Genomic DNA, 25,388 nt, shown 5'->3' with positions numbered 1-25,388 from the left:
TTAATGGCAATTTATATCATTCCGTTGGAATAATCTTCAAGCCTGCATTTTACATATGTTGGAACTTAAAATTCATGGGCGCACCTTTCTATATGACATGTACTTGTTGATGATCGTTTTATCTCCTCTTACATGTGTCAACTCGACTGAAATTGAAAAAGAAAAAAGGGCTTTTGTAGTTGCGGAGCCAGGAATGCGTTTTGTGTGTTGGGGGTAGTATATAATTAGGATTGGATTTGCTGAACTTGATATTTGTTTCATGAGGTTCTCTAATGTCATTTTCATGCCATTTAGCCATCTCATAGGGAACACTATTGATACTTACACTTGGTTGCAGGTTCGTAGAATGACAACTTCACCTCACCGAGCGGAGATATTGTCTTCATCCCTAGAGGCTTTTAAAAAAATTCAACAAGAGCGGGCTACCCGACTATCATGCAACGGTATGAAATCCCTGGGGCAGGACAATTCCAATTATGCTTCGACATCTGGTGATAATTTGAAGAAGTCAGTTATGACGTCTGATGTAACATCCAATGATAAAGAACTGGGACTAAAGTCAAGAAAATGCCGTGGAGGTGGAGGTTCATATCCTACTCAAGGGAACCTATATGGAGAGAAACGAAGCTTTGAATCAGGCAAGTCTGGCAAATTAAGCTATGTTCAAAATGGTCGTGACCCACCAAAGAACTATATCTCTTCTGATGTTGCTTCGACTAGGCCATTTCTTAAGGACAATCCTACTGCATCTGTTGCTGGAAAGAGTAGGAGAGAATATCTCAGGTCAGAAACTGAGAGGCTGCTTTCTAGGAAAGATAAAACATTAACAGAAAATATTGCTGAAACAAAACCTAGAAGTTTGGATCAGAGTCAGAGGCAAATTCCTCCTGAAAAAGACAAGGATAAGAGAAACGGTACTTCATGGAAATCCATTGATGCAGGGAAGGAGAAGAGGAACTGGGAAGACATACTTGGGTCTCCTTTCCATATTTCCTCTTGGATATCATACTCACCTGGAATTGGCAAGAAAAGCGCTGAACGTGTACGTACTTTGCACGACAAACTAATGTCTCCTGAGAAGAAGAAGAAAACTCCTGTGGATTTAAAGAAGGAAGCAGAGGAAAAACATGCACGAGCGATGAGGATCCGAACTGAATTGGAGAATGAAAGAGTTCAAAAATTTCAGCGTACCTCAGAGAAACTCATTCGAGTCAATGAATGGCAGGCTTTTCGGACTATGAAGTTACGAGAGGGGATGTATTCCCGTCAACAACGTAGTGAATCACGACATCAAGCATTTCTTGCAGAAGTTGTTAGGAGAGCTGGTGATGAAAGCAGTAAAGTTAATGAGGTTCGTTTTATTACCTCATTAAATGAAGAAAATAAGAAGCTTATGTTACGCCAAAAACTGCAAGATTCAGAGTTGAGAAGAGCTGAAAAACTTCAAGTGATGAAGAGTAAGCAAAAAGAAGATATGGCTAGAGAGGAAGCTGTTTTAGAACGCAGAAAGCTCATTGAAGCTGAAAAGTTACAACGTCTTGCTGAGACTCAGAAGAAAAAGGAGGAGGCTCAATTTAGAAGGGAAGAAGAACGGAAGGCATCAAGTGCAGCCAGAGAGGCCAGAGCCAGAAAGCAGCTTCGGAGGAGGGAGGAGAGAGCTAAAGCTCAGCAAGAGGAAGCTGAACTTCTAGCACAGAAATTAGCTGAAAAACTAAGTGAAAGTGAGCAACGTCGTAAATTTTACCTTGAACAAATACGGGAGAGAGCTTCTATGGAGTTTAGGGATCAGTCTTCACCCTTAATGCGTCGATATGTCAGTAAGGAAAGCCAGGGCAGATCTACTCCAACCAATGGTGTTGAGGATTGCCAAGCAAATGGCAGTGCTATTTTAGGGAACTCTGCACTTGCAACAGGCAACAGTGCTTTGCAACACTCATTGAAGCGAAGGATTAAAAAAATTCGGCAAAGACTTATGGCTTTGAAATTTGATATTTCTGAACCTCCTGCCGGTCCTGAAAATACTGGTTTTGGATATAGAACAGCGGTGGGAACTGCAAGAGCAAAAATCGGGAGGTGGCTTCAGGAACTTCAGAAACTTCTTCAAGCAAGAAAAGAAGGAGCCTCAAGTATAGGGTTAATTACTGCAGAAATGATCAAGGTATGCCATTTTTTAGACCACTATTAAAAAATTATTATCTTAACAATGTATCAACATGTGATGCTTTTTGATGGATTATTATGAATTTTAATGGAATTTCATGGAACCCTTTAGTGGTAACATTCAGAATGTTTTCTTTCAATCATTCTAAGGGATACTTCATGCACTCTTTTGATAGTTGAGAGGATTACAATTATACAAATATACTTTTAGCTTATTCATGTATTTTTTCCGCTGTATGATGTTATGATCACCCGTGTTCTTTTATAAAATATAGTAGCTATAAAAGTTCCTGTTTTATTCAATCTGCAACTATCATTGGAATGGTGGGTGGGGATTGATACTCTCTTCCTAACATATTTCTTACGAAAATTTCATTGTGAATTAGTTTCTGGAGGGAAAGGAACCTGAGCTTCATGCTTCTTGCCAAGCTGGTCTGCTTGATTTTATTGCTTCTGCCCTGCCGGCTTCACATACATCGAAACCCGAAGCTTGCCAAGTGACAATACATCTTCTAAAACTTCTGAGGGTGGTGTTATCAACTCCTGCAAACCAGAGTTATTTTCTTGCTCAGAATCTTTTGCCTCCTATGATTGCCATGCTGTCGGCAGCACTTGAGAACTATATAAAGATTGCTGCATCCTTAAATCTCCCTGGAAGCAGCAGCAACTCGGTCTCTTGCAAAACCTCTCTTGAAAACTTTGAATCAGTGTCTGGAGTACTGGATGGTTTTTTATGGGCTGTCTCCTCAATTATTGGTCATATAAGCTCAGATGAGCGTCAACTCCAAATGCGGGATGGCTTGCTAGAGTTATTAGTTGCTTACCAAGTTATTCATCGGTTCCGAGATCTTTTTGCTCTATATGATAGGCCCCAGGTTGAAGGGTCTCCATTCCCTTCATTTATTCTTTTGAGTATCCGTCTACTGGTGGTTTTGACATCCAGTCCCGGAAACAGTTGCATTAATCGGGAATATTTACCTATTGAAATAGAGCTGGGTAGTGAAAGTCAAGAATCTAAGATTGCAGCATCTGCGGATTCTAGATGTTTCTCCGTAAGTAGCAACACTGGAGACATTATACCTCAATTATGTGCTCTAAGCGGTAGCATTATGGCACCGCTATCTGATGTACCAGAGGATAGACCATTACAGGAACCGTGTAGAATAAGTAAGAATGATAATTTTGTATTCATTGGAAAAGATGGTGAAAAGAAGGCAACCGATAGTTCAGTCGAGTTGAACAATCCTAGCACTTCCAAGGTAGATGTTACAGATGCACCACAGAAGACTCTAGTTGAGCAAAAGGAAGAGAAACGCGTCATAATTTCCAGGGAGGGGAAAATGAATGAAAACACATCTAGTGTGAAACAACCACTGGCATTCCTTCTTTCCGCTATATCGGAAACTGGATTAGTCAGTCTTCCTTCCCTGTTGACAAGTGTGCTACTTCAAGCAAACAATAAGCTACCTTCTGAGCAGGTAACGTCACCACCTTTTGAAAAGTTCTTTCTCCTTCTTTACTTTTAATGTCATTGAATCAAATAATATTGTTTTATGAAGCCTTTTAAGCTTCCAACACATTGTCTCATGTTATATTCAGTATATTTTCTTTTGCACTATGGTTTGGAGCAAGAAAAAGGGATTCATACTAGGTCATGACCAATACAAATTGTTGCTACTTTTTCAGAAGATTAGTATTGGTTTGAGCATCTTTAAAAAAACAATAATATTCGTTTAGCAGTTTTTATCATCATCTTTTCGTGGTTGGACGAGACCTCAATTTATTAATTCTAAATCGTTATACTATGAAATATTTGGAATCGGGATCTTACTAAGGGGTATGGTTTTGAATTGACAAAGTGGTCAATATCCATAGAACTGGGCCACTTATTGGGAAGATGGTTTATTTGTGGTTGCTTAAAAAGAGAACCTTCTACCAGAATATGAAGATTTTATTTTCATGATTAATTGTTGATCCTGTTTCAGGCGTCAAATGCCCTTCCGTCTAATTTTGAAGAGGTGGCAACCGGAGTACTGAAGGTTCTGAATAATTTGGCACTATCGGATATTACATATATACAGAGAATGCTGGTGAGTAAATTTCGTGTACTGGATATTGGCTGCATGATACTTACGATGCAATTTTAACTCTCCTATGTGATTCTCCTCATGTAAAATGATAATTCGGTCTTTTCAGGCAAGGCCGGACCTGAAAATGGAGTTCTTCCACTTGATGAGTTTCCTTCTTTCTTATTGCTCGAGCAAATGGAAAGCAGCTAGTGATCAGGTGATTGATTATGTGCATGTTACCATTTTCTAATGCATGCCAAACCAGCAGGATTCATTCATGCATGGGCATGCATCTTTCGCTAGATGCATGCATGGATTAAAAGATAATGTTCTTCGAGAGTTTGAGTCTCGACGATCATATTCTTAGCACATGTTATTGATTTTATCTCAGATTGGTTTGCTTCTCCTTGAATCTCTGCTGCTGCTTGGTTATTTCGCCATGTTCCACTCTGGGAATCAAGCTGTTCTTCGATGGGGTAAAAGTCCTACGATCCTTCATAAGGTCAGCGATCTCCACAGTTCTTTCTCTCTTATCTTTGGATGTTTATTGGAGGAGCTAACAGTTGAGCTCGAAGGGCACAGGTGTGTGATCTGCCTTTCGTGTTCTTCAGCGACCCAGAATTGATGCCGGTCTTGGCAGGAACACTTCTTGGGGCCTGTTATGGCTGTGAACAGAATAAGGATGTAGTTCAGCAGGAACTAAGTATGGATATGCTACTGTCCTTGCTAAGATCCTGCAGAAACATCTTACCAACCACCAGATCATCCAATTCAAACCCGGAAAATCTCGTAGCAGATGGTTCGAATGAGTGTAACCAGCAGGCCTCCGATTTGAAAAGATCTCAAGGTGATATTCCCCTAAGATCCAGCCGATTTAACACCAGAAACACAAGGGTCTCGGCGGGAAAGGGCAGCTCTGTAGGAAATGGCCTCAAGCTCGGCAAGACGAGAAACCAAAGAGATTGCAGATCAACAAAACATTGTGAAGAAACAACCATTAGGCATAATAATAATAACAACCTTCCTGTTTTGGGGACTTCCTTAATGTTATACTCTAGATTCCCGAGCAGCTTCATCGACAGAGCCGAGCAGTTCTTTTCAGCTGGGATCTCCGACGATGGAACTGTGAGTTAACTAACACGAAAGCGCACTCTCCATATTTGACATTTACAGGTCCTTGGCAGCATAAATTCCAGCGGTCTGACATGAACCCTAAATAACTGCCACAGTTTATCGAGATTTTGTTCATGAAAACATATTAAATGTATAATAAACATTGATCATATTAAAACATATTAATTTTATAAATACATTTTTATATATTTAATATCCAAAACTTTAATTATAAAAAATAACTGTGAAAATGTCAGAAAAATAATATACGTTATTGTAATTATATACAATATCTTAATTTTATCTTTTTTATGGAATTGGTTGCAAGAAATAAATAAGTTAAAATGAAAAATAGGTACGAATTATACTTTTCAGAACAAGATATTATTATACTTTAGTGCAATCGATACGCACATAAACTGATATAAATTTAAATTTGAAATGATTCAATATTTGTACAAGAAAAATGGTTAAATTCTTTAAATATGATGAATTAAGAAAGTTTCTTTACAAGAAGAATTACAATAATAATAATAATAGTAAAATTGTATGTGTTTTAATGCAGGGTTATTCGACGTCCTAAGCCTAATGTCAAGAGATGCAGTACTTGAAATCTGCTCGGCTGCTTGTGATTTTAATTAACATACCCAACACCTCTTTCATGTTTGGTCTATCTTGTGGAGCATCAGCTGTGCATCGGACCCCGATCCGAAGCAGCTCGAACATCTCATTGGCACCAACTGATAGTCCCGATCCCAGAAGCATAACCGGTACAACGGCTCTACCTAATCTGCATCGTCCATTTCCCATGACACGCTTGGCCCATTCCACCAGGCATTCGTCACCCCCATCCACGGCTCGTCGGCCAGTCGCGAGTTCCATTGCTAACACCCCATAGCTGTACACATCTCCTTTTGTTGTAGCTTGCCATGTCTGCCCGTATTCTGGTGCTACATAACCGATAGTTCCCGCAACCATTGTGCTCACATGGCTATCGCCGATATCAACAACTCTAGCGAGACCGAAATCCGTGACTCGTGCCCTACCATCTTTATCTAACAGGACATTGCTAGCCTTAACATCCCTGTGAACAATGGCAGGGTAGCATTCATGATGTAGGAACACTAATGCTCGTGCAGTATCGACCGCGACGTCAATCCGTTTCTGCCATGTTAACCGTACTCGGTCCGATATAAGATCTTCCAAGCTCCCACCTTCCATGTATTCATACACCAATGTTTTCTCTAGTCCATGTAGGCACCAACCATAGAGTGTTACAAGGTTAGGATGTGGCCAACCAAAGTTATTGCCACTGAGAACTTCCATTTCAGCCTTGAACTCCCTTTCACCTTCGATTCCTTCTCTTTGTAGCTTTTTCACCGCAACTTCTCTTCCGTCCGGCAATACACCTCGGTACACCGTTCCGAACCCTCCTTTTCCTATAATCCTTTCGTCTGAGAAGTTGCTTGTAGCCCTCAAAATGTCGGCATGTGTGAAACCTGTTTTGTCCAATTGGATGACCTTGATGGTATCTGATGATCCGCCAGAGCTAGATGCTAGATCATGTCGATACTTTGTATCATTTAGAAGATATCGCTGAGGTTCAGATCTGGAATTCACCATTCTGCATACCACAATCGATACGACCCCGAACACGAAAGCGGTCAGAGCGAGAGCTACCGATACCATAAGCACAGCAAATCTGGCAGATCTATTCTGCCTTCCATTATTGTCTGGTAGGTGAACTGTTCCATTGTCAATGAAATCCGGAACATCCAATAGTGGATTTCCCAAGTATGAGTATCTCTCGAACGTAGCGAATTGTCCAGTACTCGGAATTACCCCGGAAATGAGCCGATTGTACGAAATGTTGAACTTGTTGAGATCAGTCAGGTTGCTGAAACTTGTTGGAAATATGCCAGAGAAGTTATTGTATGACAAATCAAGGTTCTGCAAGCATTTGACATTGCCAATCTCGACTGGAATTTGTCCCGAAAACTCATTTCGGGTGATATTCAGGACAACAAGAGGCAACTGACCTATCTGTGCAGGCAGTTCACCACTGAATTCATTGAAACCTAAGTGCAGCATACTGAAATTCTGCATCATACCGATATCGGAAGGGATTGTCCCCGAAAACCGGTTGCCACTGAGTTGAAGGTATCCCGAGATTTGAAATGTCCTAACCATTGAACCGGTTGTGCACACCGGGAAAAGACCGTAGCCTTTAAGCAACCGATCCCATGTGCTCCTGCAACTCTTCCTAGTGAGAATTGTATACACAAAACTGAAAGGCGGATAGTCTGCTGGTATCCATCTCCTCATTGCCGAGCACTCACCTGAACCGGCAATGATCCCTTCATTGCGCAGCCGATTCAACTCGAAAGTACGGGTAGCATTTCGTCCAATCTTCGTCAACTCGGGAGGAATTCTTCCAGAAAGTTGATTGTTGGCAAGGTTCAACCATAACAAGCTACTGCAGTTTCCAATCTCCGGAGGAATCACGCCACTAAGAGAGTTGTTTGCAAGCATCAACCATAAAAGAGAGTTCAATTTACCAAGCTCGGGCGGGATCGATCCCGAAAGCCGGTTGAAGGACAGATCAATAGTCTGTATGTTTGGCAAGTTTCCATATTCAGGTGGTATGCTACCATTAAACTGATTGTAAGCCAGCATCAAATAATTCAAGCTTGGCATTTCAGAGATTTCAATAGGCAATGGACCAGAGAAACAATTATTACTCAGGTCTAAACGAGAAATATTCGGTAACGTTAGAATACCGGACGTATCGAACCCGCCGGTGTATGAATTTCCATGTAGTAACAGAAACTTAACTGGTTTGAATCTCCCAAAAATCTCTTGAATCTCCCCACCAAATTTGTGATTGCTCAAGTCCAAAAACTCCAAATTCGTCAAGTTCAATAGCGATTCCGGGATCGAACTCGAGAAACTGTTGTTCCCCAAGAACAAGCCTTGAAGACTCGAAATCGATCCCAATTCTGGTGGAATGGACCCATTGAACTTATTTCCACCTACATTCAAGATAGCCAAATCCTTGCAATGTGATATCTCCCCTGGAAGTTCACCATGAAAATTGTTTTCAGACATGTCTAAAAGCTGCAAACTACAATTACCTGCAAACATAGATCCCGAAATCGTCCCAGAAAAGAAGTTTTCCGACACCGAAAACTCAACAAGCCTTCGAAATCCACCCCATAAGTGACCACCAAAGTTGTTGGAACTCAAATCAAGATACCTGAGACCCAAACATCCATCAAAGCAGCTTTCAATCTCACCAGTGAAGTTATTAGTTGAAAGGTTTGCAACTATCAGATTCTGGCAAATTCCCGGGAAAACTCTGATATCGCCGTGAAACCGGTTCACCGATAAATCGAGCATTTCTAAACGACTCAACCCTTTAAGCTCCAGCTTTCCATCAAGGATATTACGTGACAAGTTGAGGTACACAAGGCTTTCGCATCGACTCAAATCATCCGGTACAACTCCGCTGATGGTGTTCCTCGAGAGATCGAGGTGGTGAAGCTCTGTCAAAGCTGAGAAATTATTGAACATTTCACCAGAAATGTTGTTTCCAGACAGGTTTATACCGATGACTCTTTGTTGTCCGGAACAAGAGATTCCGGGCCATTGACATGTCGGAATTGAATTACCGACATCCCATTCCGAATATCTTCCTCGATTTACTCGATTGTGTGCCTCCAGAAATGTTTTCAGATTCAGCAGAACTTGTCTATCTGTTTCTAATGAATCTCCATCGACAACATTATCTGTGTCAATCAAACAAACTCACAGAATCAATTTCTCAAACATAATATGTGACATGAAAAAATGCAGTAAGCCGACGAATCATCCTCGGAAAACATAAAACGAATTCATTAACCGGAACACGCTCATGCATAAGCTGTCGCCATGAAAGAATTCCAAGCACGCATGATGAGAAAATTCAGTGTCAAAAACATACCTGAAATCGTAAGGATTAAGAATATGAACAAATTGAAACGCCATGAAAGAGCTTGGTCTGTGATCTTCTTCTTCATAGTTCTTTTTTTTTCAGCCAATAACTTTAACGAGTTACTTAATCAGAGACCCATCGGATGAAATCATTTGAAGAAGGAGATAAATGAAGTTTGGAGTTGAATTAAGGCCAAAAACAAATCATGTGAAAGAATAAAAGTTGTAAACGTATTCGAAGAACTAAAAAGTCAGTTGAAGAACACAACGCCTACACTTAAAGACCAGAGACCAAAGCTTGGACGAAACGTTTGCCAACGGTATTTTTGTCAAAGGTTTTCTTTTTCTATTAGGGTAAACTACATAAATACTCCCTTAACATTTAGATATCTTTCGTTTTAGTCACAAAACTTTTAAAACTTGCAATACATTCATTGAAATCTTAATTCTCTTTGCCTACGATCACTACTACCAACAGTTTACGTGTCAATTTGAAGTCTAAAACATCTTACTTTTATGAGAAAAATTATAAATTCTTAAAAATCTTAAACTTCAAAACTAATCTTTTTCTAAATTGACAATCACATCTCTAATGTCGTTATTGTCCGACGTTGCTTCGATTACTGTCACAGCTATTCATCGTCTTCTTCGAAATGATTTTATTTCAACTGCTAACATGCATTAATTAATCGAAGTTTACACTTGAAGTGTATCAATGGTTCTGAGATTTCATATATTTGAGACTTAATGAGCATGAATTCTGATATTTTGCAGATTTAAGGCTTAATGAATCTGGATTTCATAATCCAAATCATTGTATTATAAAATTTAAAATTTAGTGACCAAAATATAAATACTCTAAAAGTTTGGAGACTATTTGTATAATTTACCCAACATTAATAAAATATTTAATTTGTAAGTTAATTTTCTTTGAAAGTTACATTTTTTGAGAGTGAACTGATTGGCTTTAAATTAAAGATTTTGAAGTTGATTTAGATCAAATCTGTACTTTATAATTAATTTTCTAATTTTTATATTTTATTACTTTATAACATATTAACTATTTTTTATAATTTAATTAACTTTTCTATTTTTATAAGATTTCATAATGTACATTTTATTTAACCTTGTACAAAAAATATAATATAACGATTATTTAATATGTTTGGACGGATCAAATTGCAATAGAATTTTCTAATTAAATCCAAATATTAAAGTTTTAAATAAATATAAATATAAATATAAATATAAATATAAATATAAAGTATAAAAATTAAATTGCCATATTAGAAGAATATTGATCCGTCTCACCTCATTATCATTTTCAGATATACAAACGTATGGCGGTAAATAAGATAAGACATATTTTGAATTACTCAAGATATGTTCGTTCAACATTTAATAAATATTCAATTCGATTGGACTCGACTCGAGTTTTTAACGAGTCGAAACGAGTTATGTAACTCTACTCGAAAAACTCGCGAACAACTTAAAAAAATATATATTAAAATTTATTTGTTTATTTAAAAAAAACAATAGAAAGCTTTTATGTACTCGAGGTTTAAGTTCGAGTTTGAACTTCAACCGTTCATTATTTATTTTATTTCAGGCTTTAGCAAACTTTTTCGAGTTTTAATTCTTGATTTCAAGTTTGAGTCAAACTTAAAAATTTTCTAACTCATAAATTTTCGAATGGAGTCGAACTCTATTTTCGAGTTTTAAATCGAGTAGAGCTCGACTCGTTTAGTTTATAGTCTTATATGAAAGTTCAACGTTGTGAACTCTAGCAACGATCTTTTGAAGCCGATGTGCCTAATTCTAAATTTCTAATGAATTTTCCTTAATAACTGCATTTTCTTCAGTTCGTAATTCAAGTATTCCCGAAGGTTTCAAACATTTTGAATTCTCAATGTCTTACAATAATTCAGAAATTTTATAACGACGAAATAATAATTTGTCACTAAATTTAGAGATAATAACGGTTAATTTTTTATTAATCTTAAGTGATTATAAAGCAGTATATGTTCTAAACACTCTCAATCATTTGATAATAAACGTTCAATCATCTATACTATAACCATTAGTGCTCGAATTCGGAACATCTAAGAATAACAATCGTTCTTTTAATCATTAAAATAATTTGGTTATTACAATAACAAATTAACTAACTCAATTTAATTTGAGAAATATGTATTTTCATTCGGGCTTCATTAGAATTTAGAGATATTTTATTTAACCCGACTCAAAATTTAAAATAAAAATTTATATCTAATTTATCCCAACATAAATATTAAAAAAAATTCTTACTCTAAACTCAAAATCAACCCCACTATAACATGTTTTTTTTTATAAAAAAAAACAACCTTTTAGTGTTTGATCTGGTAAGAACCTAATAAATTTGGGTCAAATTTTTATCTTTAAATAAATTGAATGAAAATATTTTTAACGAATTTTAATTTTAATCATAATCTTACCTATATAGAAAAGAAAGGGAAAAGGGAGAAGAGAATACTTCTAGTAGGTTTGTAACTCATGACCTAAGTAAATATGAAGGAACAAAGACGACGAGCAAGTTGACCGACCGGTAAATTGTGTTTACTCTGAATGAAACTGTTTTTCATATAACTATTAATATCTAATTAATTAATTGACTAATTTAAATCAAAAAGTTGACCGACCGGTAAATTGTGTTTACTCTGAATGAAACTGTTTTTCATATAACTATTAATATCTAATTAATTAATTGACTAATTTAAATCAAATATTGTAGAGACAATTTACTATAGAAATGATATTTTTAATTTATTTTACTTTATTTATATTGTTTTCATTCGAAAATTATTATTTTCGGGAAGAAGATGATTTTTTTCAACGAAATCTTTCAGTATTTTCTAAGAGAATTATCTTTTTTGGGGTTTTGTGTGTGTGAATTTTCTTAGAAATTACCAACCAACGAAAACAGCGACACTTTTCCAAATTTGCTTTGTGAAAGTAATGATTTTAGTCGAATAATGTTTTTTTTTAAAAAAAAAAGGAAATTGAAGTGGAATTATATACATTGTGTTTCTTGTGGGTTTGTCGAGTCATGAGTTCAATGGTCAAATGGCTTAATCTCACATGAACCCACTGGTCAACATGGGCGGCTCATCGCCTCTTTTGCTTCAACTGCCTCGTTTTTTCGTTTCACATGCTTTAAAATTGGAATTCATTGTTACAATACATACATATATGAAGTAATTTTGATTTTTTTTTATTAATTTAGAATAAGTATAATACAATATCTATTTAAAAATAATTCTTAATTATTTGACAATGAACACTTACGTTTCTGTCATTCCTAGTACTCGAATCCGAAACCTTAAAGAATAACAATAATTCATTTACCATCGAGGTCGCTTGGTTCGTGTTTATTTATCTTACTTATTTATCTTTGTTTTGGACTTTTATGTTGTTTTCTTTTATAAATGTACATTTACATTCATAAAAGATAGATTACAGTAATATTTACTTGTATATATTAATTTTGTAGTTGTTTGAATTTTTAATCGTTTCTTTTATTATTTTATTTTATTATTTAGAGATTAATTTATGATTTTAGAATATTTTATTATTTACTGACACATTCCTTTTAAATTTTCTTGATTTTTCTTATATTTTATTGTATTTTTATTGAATAAATTATACAAATAGTCTTCTGACTCAACAAAGTAATATTATATAGACGATGATCATTTTATAACTTTTAATAATCGAATTACTTACCAAAACAGTACCCATAGTTAGAGATCATTTGTGTACTTTACCTTTTTTATTATATAAAACAAACAATTGTTATTATAATTAATACATTTATATTATTATAATCAGAATATATTCAACATAATAATTTCAACCAATTGGAAAATTTAGCCGCCCGTGATGTGTTAAGTGTTGACCATTTTCGTTATATTGTGATTATAAGATATAAAATGAAATGAAATTTCTAGATTCTTCTCTTTCTTTTTGTATATTTACAAGTTTTTTTTCTTCATAAAAATCCACTAGTTTTATCAAAAATAAAAATATTCAGAATTATAATAAAAATTTACAAGTATAATATTTACGTAAACATTATTATAATTACGATATTTTTCTATAACTATTGACATAAAAATTAACCATATAGATCACACAAAAACCAAATAAGAAAAATGTTAAAAAAAACCTAATCAAAAAGCTCGAACAAAATAAAAATACGAACAAATCTGATTGTATCAGCAAACAAACCACAAAAGAGGATGAAGCTACTGAAGGTCACCGACAAATCACAAATCAGAGTCAAGCGACTTAAAAAAAAACTATCCACGAATGCAAAATGCGTATCCAAATCAATCCAATGATCCAAAACAGAGAAGATCATCGTGATAACAAAAAAGCTTCATCTTGATTAGTTATAACGATCTTGATTAGTTATAACGATGCCAATTCAAATAAGAGTACTCGAAAATAACAAAAACGTTTCTTGATTACAAGAGTACATGATAGTCGCTCATGTGCAATCGAATACATTGATTAATACGATTGTTGAAACCTAATTACATTTCATAATTTAAAAAAAAAGTAAATTTCAATATAATATCATTATTGGTGAAAGAAAAATCAGTAACTAATAGCTAAATGACGAAATATTGACAACTATGAGGAGATAGAATCAAACTTGTAAACCAAAACCTTTATTAGACTTTTCTTTTTTAAATTTGCACATTTTTATAAACAATAACTAAAAATTATTTAGTCAAAATTCAACTTAATTACTTTGATTAAATATTGTCTAATTATTCCAAATAAGCAAGCACTGATCCAAATTTTCCCTGGTCTTCATCTGCACGCACGTGCACAAAATTTCAAACATCGAATTTAGAGAATCTAATTATACATTTTTAAATTATTATTACTAAATAAAAATTATTTATACATAATTATTAATATCATTTTTAAATACTTATATTTGGACTACTATTATCATTACATCTTATATTTGAGTCCAGCTATATTAGGTAAGGATGATAATTTTATTATAATTTGATCCTATCATATATTTCTAGATTTTTTTTTTAATTTTAGATTTAAATCGGATTTAATTTTAGGGTAAAATTATTCAATACATGATAATAGTATAATCATTTTTTATATATTCAGGGATATTTGGTATAATATCTCATCTCTCTATATTTTTCCTAATTATATCATTTCTTTATCAAATAAAAATATCATATTCAAATCAGATACAAATTTTAGATCAAATTTCGAGTTAGATAAATCTTTTCTTAACTTAAGTTAAATCAAATCTCATATAAAGAATATAACACCCGAGTCCTCAAAAATCCGACAGGTTATCATACCTAGTGCTAAGAATTATCTACCTATTTAAATTTAATTATAAATTATTAATAATAAGAGATAATTATAAAATAATATATATCCAAAAAAAATTAATTTATTAACACCATTCGTGATATAGATGCGACATAAAAAAAACTTTCCCTACCTCCCTCACAAATCACATATAATTATGTTCAAAAATAACTTATAGTCGTTTGATATAAAATGTATATACCTTTAATATTTATAATGCTTAAATATGATACTTCAAGAAATAATGATAATTTATTTTATCATTAAAATAGGAATGGACATGGGTTGGTTTTCGGTCAACTGACCTGAAAATATATATCCTCCACCCGATCCGAATCTAATCCAACTTTTTTTATATAAACTTGATCCAATCCGACCTAAAATATATAAATATATATATATATATATATATTTTTATTTAATAAAAATAAGGATCTAATTGAATATATATATATAGGCTAATTATTGTAATTATTTCTAAATATATAAGATAAATTTAATTATTTTTGGGTCGAGATTGATATTTTTCACCCTAAACCTGAACTCGACTCAACTTGAACATACACTCTAACAAAATGATTCGACACAAACCCGATTTTTTAAAAGAAAGCTTATCCAATCGGATCGATCGAGTCAAAACCCATCAGTTTTGGTTCAGTGCCCATCCCTGCATCAAAATCGTCCTATTCTTTTGATGATTTGAGTTTTGAGTTGTATGATATGCAAGTATTATACGTGCGTTATTAGTTAAAAACCACAGTTTCGGTCCAGATATGCGTGGGCTTTGTCCAAAGCTAATTTAGTCTATGATTGATATATTTCGGTTTTAAGTCGCTTCATTTATACTTTATAATATATTTTGTGAATATACTATTAAAATTTTATAATTTTGTTTCCTAGTTGAATTAATTGTAATTATAATTATACTGATTTATTATTTGTAATTATAATTAGAAAGAGCATGTTATTATTATTAAAATCGGTTATCTATCTAATATAATAAAAAATCATTATATTTTGGTAGTTAAAGAATTATTGTTATCTCTCGATATATCAAACTTAAGCATAACATATTCATGGATATGATTATATATACTCTCAAAAGAGAAACTATAAATTTATTATAACTAGAATAAAATATTTTTATTTTTCATAAATATAAAATTTTAATTGTGGTCTTTATTTATTTTTTAAAAAATATATATTTTTGCATTAATTAATAATTAAAAATATAATTGGTGGGGCCAAGGCTCCCTTTGGCCCTTGCCATGTTCTTTCCATGCATAACCTAAAAATATAACTGTTCGAATCTAAAATATCTAAAAATAATATTTATTTTTAGGGTAAAATATATAAATGGTCACTAAACTTTTCAGATGCCTGCATTTAGGTCACCAACTTTTAAAACTTGCAATACAGTCACCAAACATTTAGTTCGTTTGCAATATGGTCCCCGACGTAATGGTCATTTCACTGCCGTTAGGGTAAATTATATAAATGTACACTGAACTTTTCAGGCGCTTGCATTTAGGTCCCCAACTTTTAAAACTTGCAACACAATCATCAATTATATTCTAAACCTCAAATTCCAAAATGCTTTAATTACATTCTAAACCTCAAATTCCAAAAATACTTCAATTACATGCCCAACCCCAACCCTAAATTCATAATCCATTCTCAAAATCTGGCATAACAAACTAAACTTGAAGCATCAACCCTAAACCCACAAAACATAACCCTAAATGATAAATTTCCCCACCAATTAACCTAACATAATCAACAACATTTAGTTCATTTTGGGTTCATAATAGTAAGTGATTATGTTGGGTTTAGGATTTAAAAGTTAGATTTAACCAACTATAAGTGAACAATACTCAATTCGATTCGAAAAAATTATTTTTCGACTTGAATTGATTAAAAAAGTTTGATACAAATTGACTTTGAGTTGTAATTTCATAAACTCAACTTAAAAAAAATTAAAGTTAAAATCAAGTTGTAAATACAACTCGAATATCTCAAAATTTTTAGTAATTAGTGGATTAATTTTTAAGTTTGAGTCAAGTCTCTTGACTCTGTATGATATATGTATATCACATATGGAAAAATATGAAGAAATATATGTATTGTATATGGTTAAAAACTATTTAAATTAGAATCAAATAATATTATAATATTATAAATATTTATAATTAAATTTAAACAGAAACTCAAAAATTCAATTCAATTCGACTTGATTTAAATTTTATAAACTCAAATAAAAAAATTCGAGTCAACTATTTTATAAACTGAACTGAATTATAATAAAATAATATTATAATATTATAAATATTTATAATTAAATTTAAACAGAAACTCGAAAATTCAATTCAATTAGATTTGATTTAAATTTTATAAACTCAAATCGAAAAATTTTGAGTCAACTATTTTATAAACTGAATTGAGTATTTGGGTCCAAGATAATCACTTATTGTTCACTTATAGTTGGTTAAATTTTTTCGAAACGGTTATGTTTTGAGGGTTTAGGGTTGTTGCTTTAAAATCAGTTTGTTATGGCAAATTTTGAGAATGGATTATGAATTTGGGGTTGGTTATATAATTAAAATATTTTGGGATTTGAGGTTTAGAATGTAATTTAAGTATTTTGGATCTTGATGTTTAGAATGTAATTGATGAATGTGTTACAAGTTTTAAAAGTTGAGGGACCTAAATGCAAGCTCTGAAAAGTTTAGTGACCATTTATATAATTTACCCTAACGGTTCGTTACGTCGGGGACCATATTGCCAAAGAAATAATTATTTGGTGACTGTATTGCAAGTTTTAAAAGTTGATAGACCTAAATGCAAACATTTGAAAAGCTCAATGACCATTTATATACTTTACCCTTATTTTTATTGATTGAAACCGATTTATAAATTTATATTATCAATAACTAATATTATAATACGTAATGTTACCATCACCTTAATCTGTTAATATCAAGTTAATATATATATATATATATATATAAGGGTAAAATACATAAATGGTCTCCGACTATAAAGTACTATTTTTTGAGTCATTTGATTATTAAAGGTTATAAAATGGTCACATTACTATAAATAGTTATTTTTTGAGTCCTTCAACTATTAAAAATTACAAAATGGTTACTCGACTATTCATTATATTCCAAATACGTCATTTTCTGTTAAAAAATTAACATTCATTGAATTGAACGTTAACATATTGACTGAGATATGATAGTAGTTTGAGATTATTATATCATATTTTATCATATCTAAGTCAGCAAATTAACATACAACTCGCACTATCTTCAATTTTTTAACAAAAAAGGAAAAGTTTGGAACATAATTAATAGTTGGGTGACCATTTTATAAATTTTTAATAGTCAAGGGACTCAACAAAGCAACTCTCTATAGTTAGAGGATCATTTTGTAACGTTTAATAGTCAATAGATTCAAATAAACAGTAGCATATAATCGAGGGACTACTTATGTACTTTACCCAAAATAATATTGTTAAACATTTATATATGAAATAACCGAGAGAGAGAGAGAAAGAGAGAGAGAGAGAGAAAATATCCAATCCCTCACAAATCGTAAAATAAAATTGGAAACCCTAACTCCCAGTTTTTAACTATATAATAACGTACAAAAGCCTGCATATCTGCTCCGCCCCCAGTCTGCTCTCTGCTGCACACCTAAAGAAGCTAGAAGTATTTTTCTTGAAATCCGGAAATGTCGGACGAAGAACATCATTTTGAATCCAAGGCCGACGCCGGCGCCTCTAAAACCTACCCTCAACAGGCCGGAACCATTCGTAAGAACGGCTACCTCGTCATCAAAGGCCGCCCCTGCAAGGTCACTTCTTATCGACGTTTCTGTTTAATTTTATCCTCTAAATTGTCTTTTTGATTTATGATTTTTGGGATTTATTTATAATTTCAAGCTGAGATTTGATGGTTAGGATCTATTGCTTGTTTGTTGAATTAATTTTAATAGTTGGATAATTGATACCTTTGCATTAAGAGTCGAATATGATGTTACATTTTAGTATTTTCTTTGAATTTATATTGACTTTTGTTAAATCAAACGACAAATTAGAAGAACGGATTTAGAAACAAACTAGATTAAAACTTTAGTATTAAGAGATTAGAACTTTTCGATGAATCTTATTATTATGAGGAATCTGATGGTGTTTGTTGGAATGTGATGAATTATTGGCTGATGGGTTGATTTGCACTTTTAGCTTAACTTGACGGCTGTTCACTTGTATGGTGTTGCCAGGTTGTCGAAGTTTCGACCTCCAAGACCGGGAAGCACGGTCATGCTAAATGTCATTTTGTTGCAATTGACATATTCAATTCCAAGAAGCTGGAAGATATCGTTCCGTCTTCTCACAACTGCGATGTATGAAATTACAGCTTATTTCAGCAATTGTTATTGTTTTTTACCAATCTTCTAAACTGCAATGCATTTGCATTGGTGAATTGATTATCCCCGGTTTTAACAGGTTCCACACGTCAATCGTACTGACTACCAGTTGATCGACATTTCTGAGGATGGATTTGTAAGTTTGTTTGGTTCCATTTTTGCCTTTCCATTTTTTGTCCGGTCATCTATGTTTTTCTTCCTAACTTGTAAAATATTTCAGGTGAGTTTGCTGACTGACAGTGGAGACACTAAGGACGATCTGAGGCTTCCAACTGATGAAAACTTGTTGAAACAGGTAAATTAATTATTCTTTTACATGTTTTCGACGACTGGGTCTTTTGATATAGAGTAGCTTTCATTGTTATTCAATTTACTTATTTGAATTCTAAAAACAGCAAAGCCTTTTTCCTGTATATAAGGTTGACTACTTGTATTCCCTTCATGCCTATTGTCATCCTCGTATGGAGGACCTATTAACCTCATATCAGCCGAGTACTGGAGTTCAACTTAGGATATAAAGTATTCACACAATCTTTAACCCGCTAGCATCTTTTGCGGCTTATTTTGTGCTACTGGAGTACTGCCGAATCACCCTTGTGTCAAGGGGAGATATTGACAGCACCATTTGTGGTCTCTGTTCTTCTACACAAAGAAGAGAGATTAAAATCGTGCACGAGAGGGGTTTATGTTTTATTGATTGCAATCATTTATTCCTTAAATAGTTTCCTGGCCTCTGGATGAGCGAACACCATATTCCAATGGGGTTGTATAGTCCTATTTTCACTTGTTTAAACTAGCTGAAAGCCTGAAACTGTTTCTTCTGTTTTTGTTTCAATGCCACTCAGCATTATGTTTCTTATTTTACCCGGTGCTTACATTATATACGACTAATCTCCATTCCAAACATGAGAATGACTCACTTTTCTGTATCATGAAGATGGTAATTTAATAATTTACGTTCGTGTGGTTTGGTGAGTGCAGATCAAGGATGGTTTTGCCGAGGGGAAAGACCTGGTTGTGTCTGTTATGTCTGCAATGGGGGAAGAGCAGATCTGTGCTCTGAAGGACATTGGTCCGAAGTAGTTTCGGATTCATTTATTTACAAATCCTTAAATGGTAGTCTATATCCCTGCTGCTTTTATGTTTTTTTTAGTATTGGTAGAAAACAAAAAGGACAAACAATATTAATAGTTCCTTGTCGTGCTATGGATACTCTGTTTCTTTCAAGTTTTTTTTTTTTTTGAAGTTATAAGGTATAATTATGATTATATCATATCAGAGTATTTTATAATCAGAATTAGTCGTTATGACCTTCAATTGATCGAACTGATAAATGGAATATATTGAATCTATCTTGTAACATAATCAATTTTGTTTCCCCTTCATTTTGTTTCTATATGCTTTGCTTCTTCTCTTGCTGCGATTCGAATTTCTCGAGATTCTGGACTTGCTGAACCTCACTTTTTCTAAGGTGATTGTTACTGGTTTTTATGTTTTGGCTATATTTTGTTCATGTGGCACTATAGATGGTATGCTTCAAAGATCATTCTGTCGATCCAGAAGAAGAGAACCGTGATCTAATCGATGTGGGATCATTTTCTTCAATACGCTAATTTTGTTCTCACTTCTTGTAAAGTTCTCTCTTCTGCAACATAAATGAATTATTGTTCACGATCCCTGGTGAATTTCATGGTTTCTTCCAATGTTCTTCAATGGCAGTTCTTCATTCTTGCAAAATATATCCCTTGTCGATCCGTTAAACACCCCGTTTTGCAGCTTTTGAACAACCATCACCATCAAACAAAAGCAATCAAAATCCCTTCTGTAGCCATAGGAAAGCTACCGATTAAACAACCATCATCCACTGTTATCGATATCATAATAAGCTTTCACAGTATGGTAATGGAACAGTGCTTCAATGGCCGTCAATTCCAGATTCACAGCCACCGTCAACATCAAACCGGTTGAAAAAGCATCCCCTTTCAACAATATGCATGCCTTGACGATTGCTAAACAGCCACCATTGGATTGTTCTTCCACTGCGGATGAAACCAGAGCTAAGTTACAGACTACGATGGTATTTGCAACCAAGAATGAATAAATAAGAAACCCTGAAACCGACATGAAAACAATCCATTGAGGAGCCATTGAGAACTCGAACCATTCGAAAAGATCGAAAGTGAATGATATCAGCGACAAAGCCTCCGAGTTTGCTGATATGATACAAAGGAGATTGCAGAAATAGGTGACAAAGAGAGGTTTGTAGAGGGAAATGGTTGAAGCAAAACCTGGTTTCTGTTGGTTTAGAGTTACGAAAACGGAGGACTTGGCGACGAGGAAGGAAGTAAAAGCGAAGGGAAGAGAGAAGATCTACAAGTAAATGGTTTGGGAAATCTTGGAACTGAAGACTGTAAAGAACTGTGATGAAACAGGGAAGCCTAAAGCATGGAAAACCGCCATGAGACGAGTGCAAATCGATGGCAAAACAATGGATGACGACGGAGCAAAGAGATGAGAAAGAAGAACCGAGGATGCATAAGGGAAAGCAAGAATTGCAGCCATTGCTGTTAAGTACTGATAGCTTTGAAGGAACTTGTAGATTGATGTTCTTAAGATTTTGCTTGCTTTCTCCATTTGAGTACCTTTGTGGCACTTGTCTTCCATTGCTCTATACCCTAAAACTATATATACAAATCCAAGCGCTTAATCTTTTCGATAAAAGAAAGGATTAGTTAAGATCAAATTCAAAATCTAATAATCAATTAAGATTTAATTCATTAACAATGTACTTAACTTGACATGGTGCACTTCTTGCACATATTGTTGAGTAGAGGCTAAGATTGATGCTTTGCTTTGAAGAGAACAAATGATCATTACAAAAGAAAAAGTAATCTTAAATACCAAATCTTTTATCTTATTTATGGTTCCAACAAGTTTCATCTAACTATATTCATTCATATACATCGAATATGGGAAGGGATCTTATTATTGAATTTTAAAAATGTAAGGACTAAATAAATATTTAAACTAAAATTTTGAGAGGTAAAACCTAATTGTCTAATTATTAAACATACATGGACCTAAATTATCATTCGACCAAAAAAATTAGAAACACAGTCCCTTCAAGCCGAGATCATCCTTCATGCCGAGATGCCAGTGTTTCAGATGATACGACAAGGTAAACATTGTCAAGAAACTTACTTCTTCCATGAAAAACTGAGACCATACTCCACGGGTGGAAGCAGTCATTCAGGCAATGTATCGAGAATGGCTCTGAAATGATGACAATGGGACGACCAGCTGAGAAAGATATCAAAAGTGAATGATGAACCTAAGGTTTCGGCAGTTACTGAATCTTCTCTAATTGATATTAGTTTGAACTGAAAGGTTCTGCTATAGAAGGCAACAGTTAAGTCAGTCAGAGGTAAGTCGGTGTCTCTTCCCATAATCAGCATCTCTAGATCTTGAGCGATGTTCCTCCTCCTGAGATAAGTACAACTTGCTGTGTGTCCTTGATGATCGTCCCCTATCCCAATCATTACTATGCCCAGGCTCACGGTCCCTGTACTTATGGTGATCTGCATACCTGTCTTTGTCTTCCCTATATCGGTCCTGATCCCTCTCTCGATCACGTTCCCTATCAAGGTTTCAGTCATGATCTCGAGTGCGATCCTGATCCCTGTGCGCTCCCTATCACGTTCTCGACCAATGTCTCTATCATCCTGGTGCCGTCTTTCTGGCCAATCATGACCATGGCTCGCATCCTTCTCACCAGTCATGTCTCTATCATATCCTGGTTAGAGCACCAGGAAAGCCTCCATATCCGCCCATTCTTCCCATAGCTCCACCAAAAGCAGGACCAAAGCCTTGACCCATCATAGTTTGGGAATGCATGAGGTGTGGCGCTACACCAATACCTTGTGCGAAACCATTTCCCATGATTCCTCTACCGCCCATCCCACCAGCCCTGTTCCTCATAGGACCAACTGGCCCTCCATTTCCCATCCCCTGAGCATTGCCTCTTCCCATGTTCCCTCTCCCATAACCTATATAATAATCTCCACCTTGATAATTCCCACCAGTTTGAATGTTAATGCCAATAGGCTTGCCTCCAGCATCGTTACGGCCCCTCCCAGCTTGTGAAAGAGCATACTGTGCCATCTGTTGGTTCCGATTTAATCGAGCCTCTCCCATTTTCTTAACAGTAAATGGTGATGCAAAGGCAACAACACAAGGCCTTCCATTAAACACATGCCCGTTCATTCCCTCCTTACAAGCTGCGTCTGCAGCTGGATCATAAAACTCAACCTGACAATATCCTTTTGACTTCCCAATTGCTTTCTCGTCAAAAAACTTCACTTCCTTCACGGGCTCATACTTGCACAACTCTGACTCCAGTTTGGCATCTGTTGTCCACCAATGCAAATCCCCAACAAACAATATCGTCCCACCACCACTTCCACCCCCACTTGCACCAACCCCAGGAGCAGAATCACGAACAACACTAGCCACGCCCACATTTCCAACACCATTCCCAATCATAGGACCACTGCCACCACCACCACCACCACCACCGTTCACTTTCACATTCCCGGCTCCTACTACTATTTGCCTCATCAAACCCTCATTCTCAATGCCCCCCACATTCCCTACACCTTGCCCCTGCTGTCCCATACCACTCACACCAGTTAAACTATTGTAGTTATTATTACTACTCTGGTCTACAGCCATATCATTCAACTTACTTGACACTTGTGCTAATTCAACCTGAAGCCCACTTCCAAGTTCCATCACCCCCGTTACCCGCATTAGGTAACCCTTGACTCTCATGAGAAACCATAGCATCTCCTCTTTCAACACCATCTGCAACCCTGGGATTTGAAACACCAGATTCAGGTGCACCCATCGGTGACACACCAACTTTCCCACAAAAATTATTATTATTATTAACAACAACATTATCATTCTGATTAGCATTATCCTTAGTTTCCTCATTTCTAAACACTAAATCTTCGTTTTTTCTTAAAGAATGAAGAAACCCTTCAACAACATTAACACCGTTATAAAGATCCTCATAATCATCATCTTCTTTTCCTAGAAAACCATCGTCAGCAACAGCTGAGATTGCTTCGTTTCTATGCATCAGTTCCATCTGATCCCCTCCCTCTCCCTCATCCATATTTCCCCCTCAAATTTCCCAAAATAGTTATATTTCTCCTCAACCAATTGCAAAGCTTGTAACTTTCCCCCTGATTACTGGGAATAAACAAGAGAAAGCCTAAATTTAATGAAATTCTATCATGAATTAATTGAAACTCATTAATGAGATAAGCGCGACTTGCTGTGTGTCCTTGATGACCGTCCCCTATCTAATCATTAAATTGAATGAAAAGATGAATTATAATAAATTTATTTTACACATAGATAAACATTCTTAGATTCGTTTAGTGTTTTATATTATTGTTATTATTATTATCGCTTGCATTTATTTCTTATTTTTTATTCGAAAACTAAAATGTGATTTTTTTCTTTCTTTTAAAATTTAAGTAGTAGCCTCTAAATCACTGGCGGATGTATGGTGATTTCAGGATGGAGATATATTCATTTTTGAAATCTGAATTTTTTTATGTTAGTTATTTATTTTATTAAAGGCGTCCACCTTAAAATTTTATTTGTGCCCTTTGAAATTTGAATATTTTACTTTTTACGTTAGTTATTCATTTTATTAAAAGTGTCTACCCGGAATTTTATTTGTGTATACTTCATTCGAAATTTTTTTATTATTAATATATATGTGCTCATCCTAAAAAATATTTTTATACCGCGACTGCTCTAAATTGTACCATGAAGGTTCTCCGAACATGTTACATGTAAACTCTCGCATGAATTCATGTATTTCAAGTGTGATCTTTTTTTAGAAGATTTAAATACTATAAAAATCCTTAATTTATAGTATTTTTTATTAAATAAGCACTGATATTGTTGAATTATTTTAATTATCATAACTGTTTGTTTAAGTTAAAATAATAATAAAATCTTTAAACAATACTTTTATCTAGATAAAGTTTTATATTCTTAAGGTTCTTAACCTTGAGGTCGTGGGATCGAGTCCCACAGAGGACATTTCATAATTCGGAGGTCTTCTACGGAAGCTGCTCTCAACCTGGTGTTGGGGGCAACATACTATCTTACCTCCCCTTACCCCATTACATATGGGAACAAGGGACAACCATTTTTTTTTATTCTTAA

General features: G+C 34.5%; 3 protein-coding genes across 4 annotated transcripts in view; 2 read left to right on the top strand and 1 right to left on the bottom strand.

Annotated features, from left to right (window-relative positions):
- LOC120200075 overlaps positions 1 to 5,474 on the top strand; it is an 11,965-nt gene extending 6,491 nt beyond the window's left edge. The window contains exons 7-12 of the mRNA XM_039201001.1: positions 338 to 2,158; positions 2,547 to 3,638; positions 4,146 to 4,250; positions 4,357 to 4,446; positions 4,621 to 4,731; positions 4,812 to 5,474. Of these exons, the coding sequence (XP_039056932.1) occupies positions 338 to 2,158; positions 2,547 to 3,638; positions 4,146 to 4,250; positions 4,357 to 4,446; positions 4,621 to 4,731; positions 4,812 to 5,363 (3,771 nt within the window). The 3' untranslated portion in view covers positions 5,364 to 5,474. The remainder of the gene's footprint in view (positions 1 to 337; positions 2,159 to 2,546; positions 3,639 to 4,145; positions 4,251 to 4,356; positions 4,447 to 4,620; positions 4,732 to 4,811) is intronic.
- On the top strand, positions 1,431 to 20,362 carry LOC120200211 (eukaryotic translation initiation factor 5A-2-like). The gene is made up of 6 exons (XM_039201109.1): positions 1,431 to 1,471; positions 18,429 to 18,566; positions 18,993 to 19,115; positions 19,219 to 19,275; positions 19,360 to 19,434; positions 20,121 to 20,362. The coding sequence occupies exons 2-6, from the start codon at positions 18,444 to 18,446 to the stop codon at positions 20,220 to 20,222; spliced, it is 480 nt and encodes a 159-aa protein (XP_039057040.1). The 5' UTR covers positions 1,431 to 1,471; positions 18,429 to 18,443; the 3' UTR covers positions 20,223 to 20,362.
- LOC120200210 (probable LRR receptor-like serine/threonine-protein kinase At1g74360) lies at positions 5,911 to 25,388 on the bottom strand. 2 transcript variants are annotated; one of them, XM_039201108.1, is made up of 4 exons: positions 25,370 to 25,388; positions 9,325 to 9,418; positions 6,496 to 9,130; positions 5,920 to 6,115 (listed from the first exon to the last, which is right to left on the bottom strand). In XM_039201108.1, the coding sequence occupies exons 1-4, from the start codon at positions 25,370 to 25,372 to the stop codon at positions 6,070 to 6,072; spliced, it is 2,778 nt and encodes a 925-aa protein (XP_039057039.1). In that variant the 5' UTR covers positions 25,373 to 25,388; the 3' UTR covers positions 5,920 to 6,069. The 2 variants fall into 2 exon arrangements, with proteins under 2 accessions (XP_039057038.1, XP_039057039.1); XM_039201107.1 differs by having other exon boundaries at positions 5,911 to 9,130.

Source organism: Hibiscus syriacus, unplaced genomic scaffold (assembly GCF_006381635.1).
Source record: "Hibiscus syriacus cultivar Baekdansim isolate YM2019G1 unplaced genomic scaffold, ASM638163v2 tig00005929_pilon, whole genome shotgun sequence".
NCBI classification, from domain to species: domain Eukaryota; kingdom Viridiplantae; phylum Streptophyta; class Magnoliopsida; order Malvales; family Malvaceae; genus Hibiscus; species Hibiscus syriacus.
This window is presented reverse-complemented; position numbering and strand designations above follow the sequence as displayed.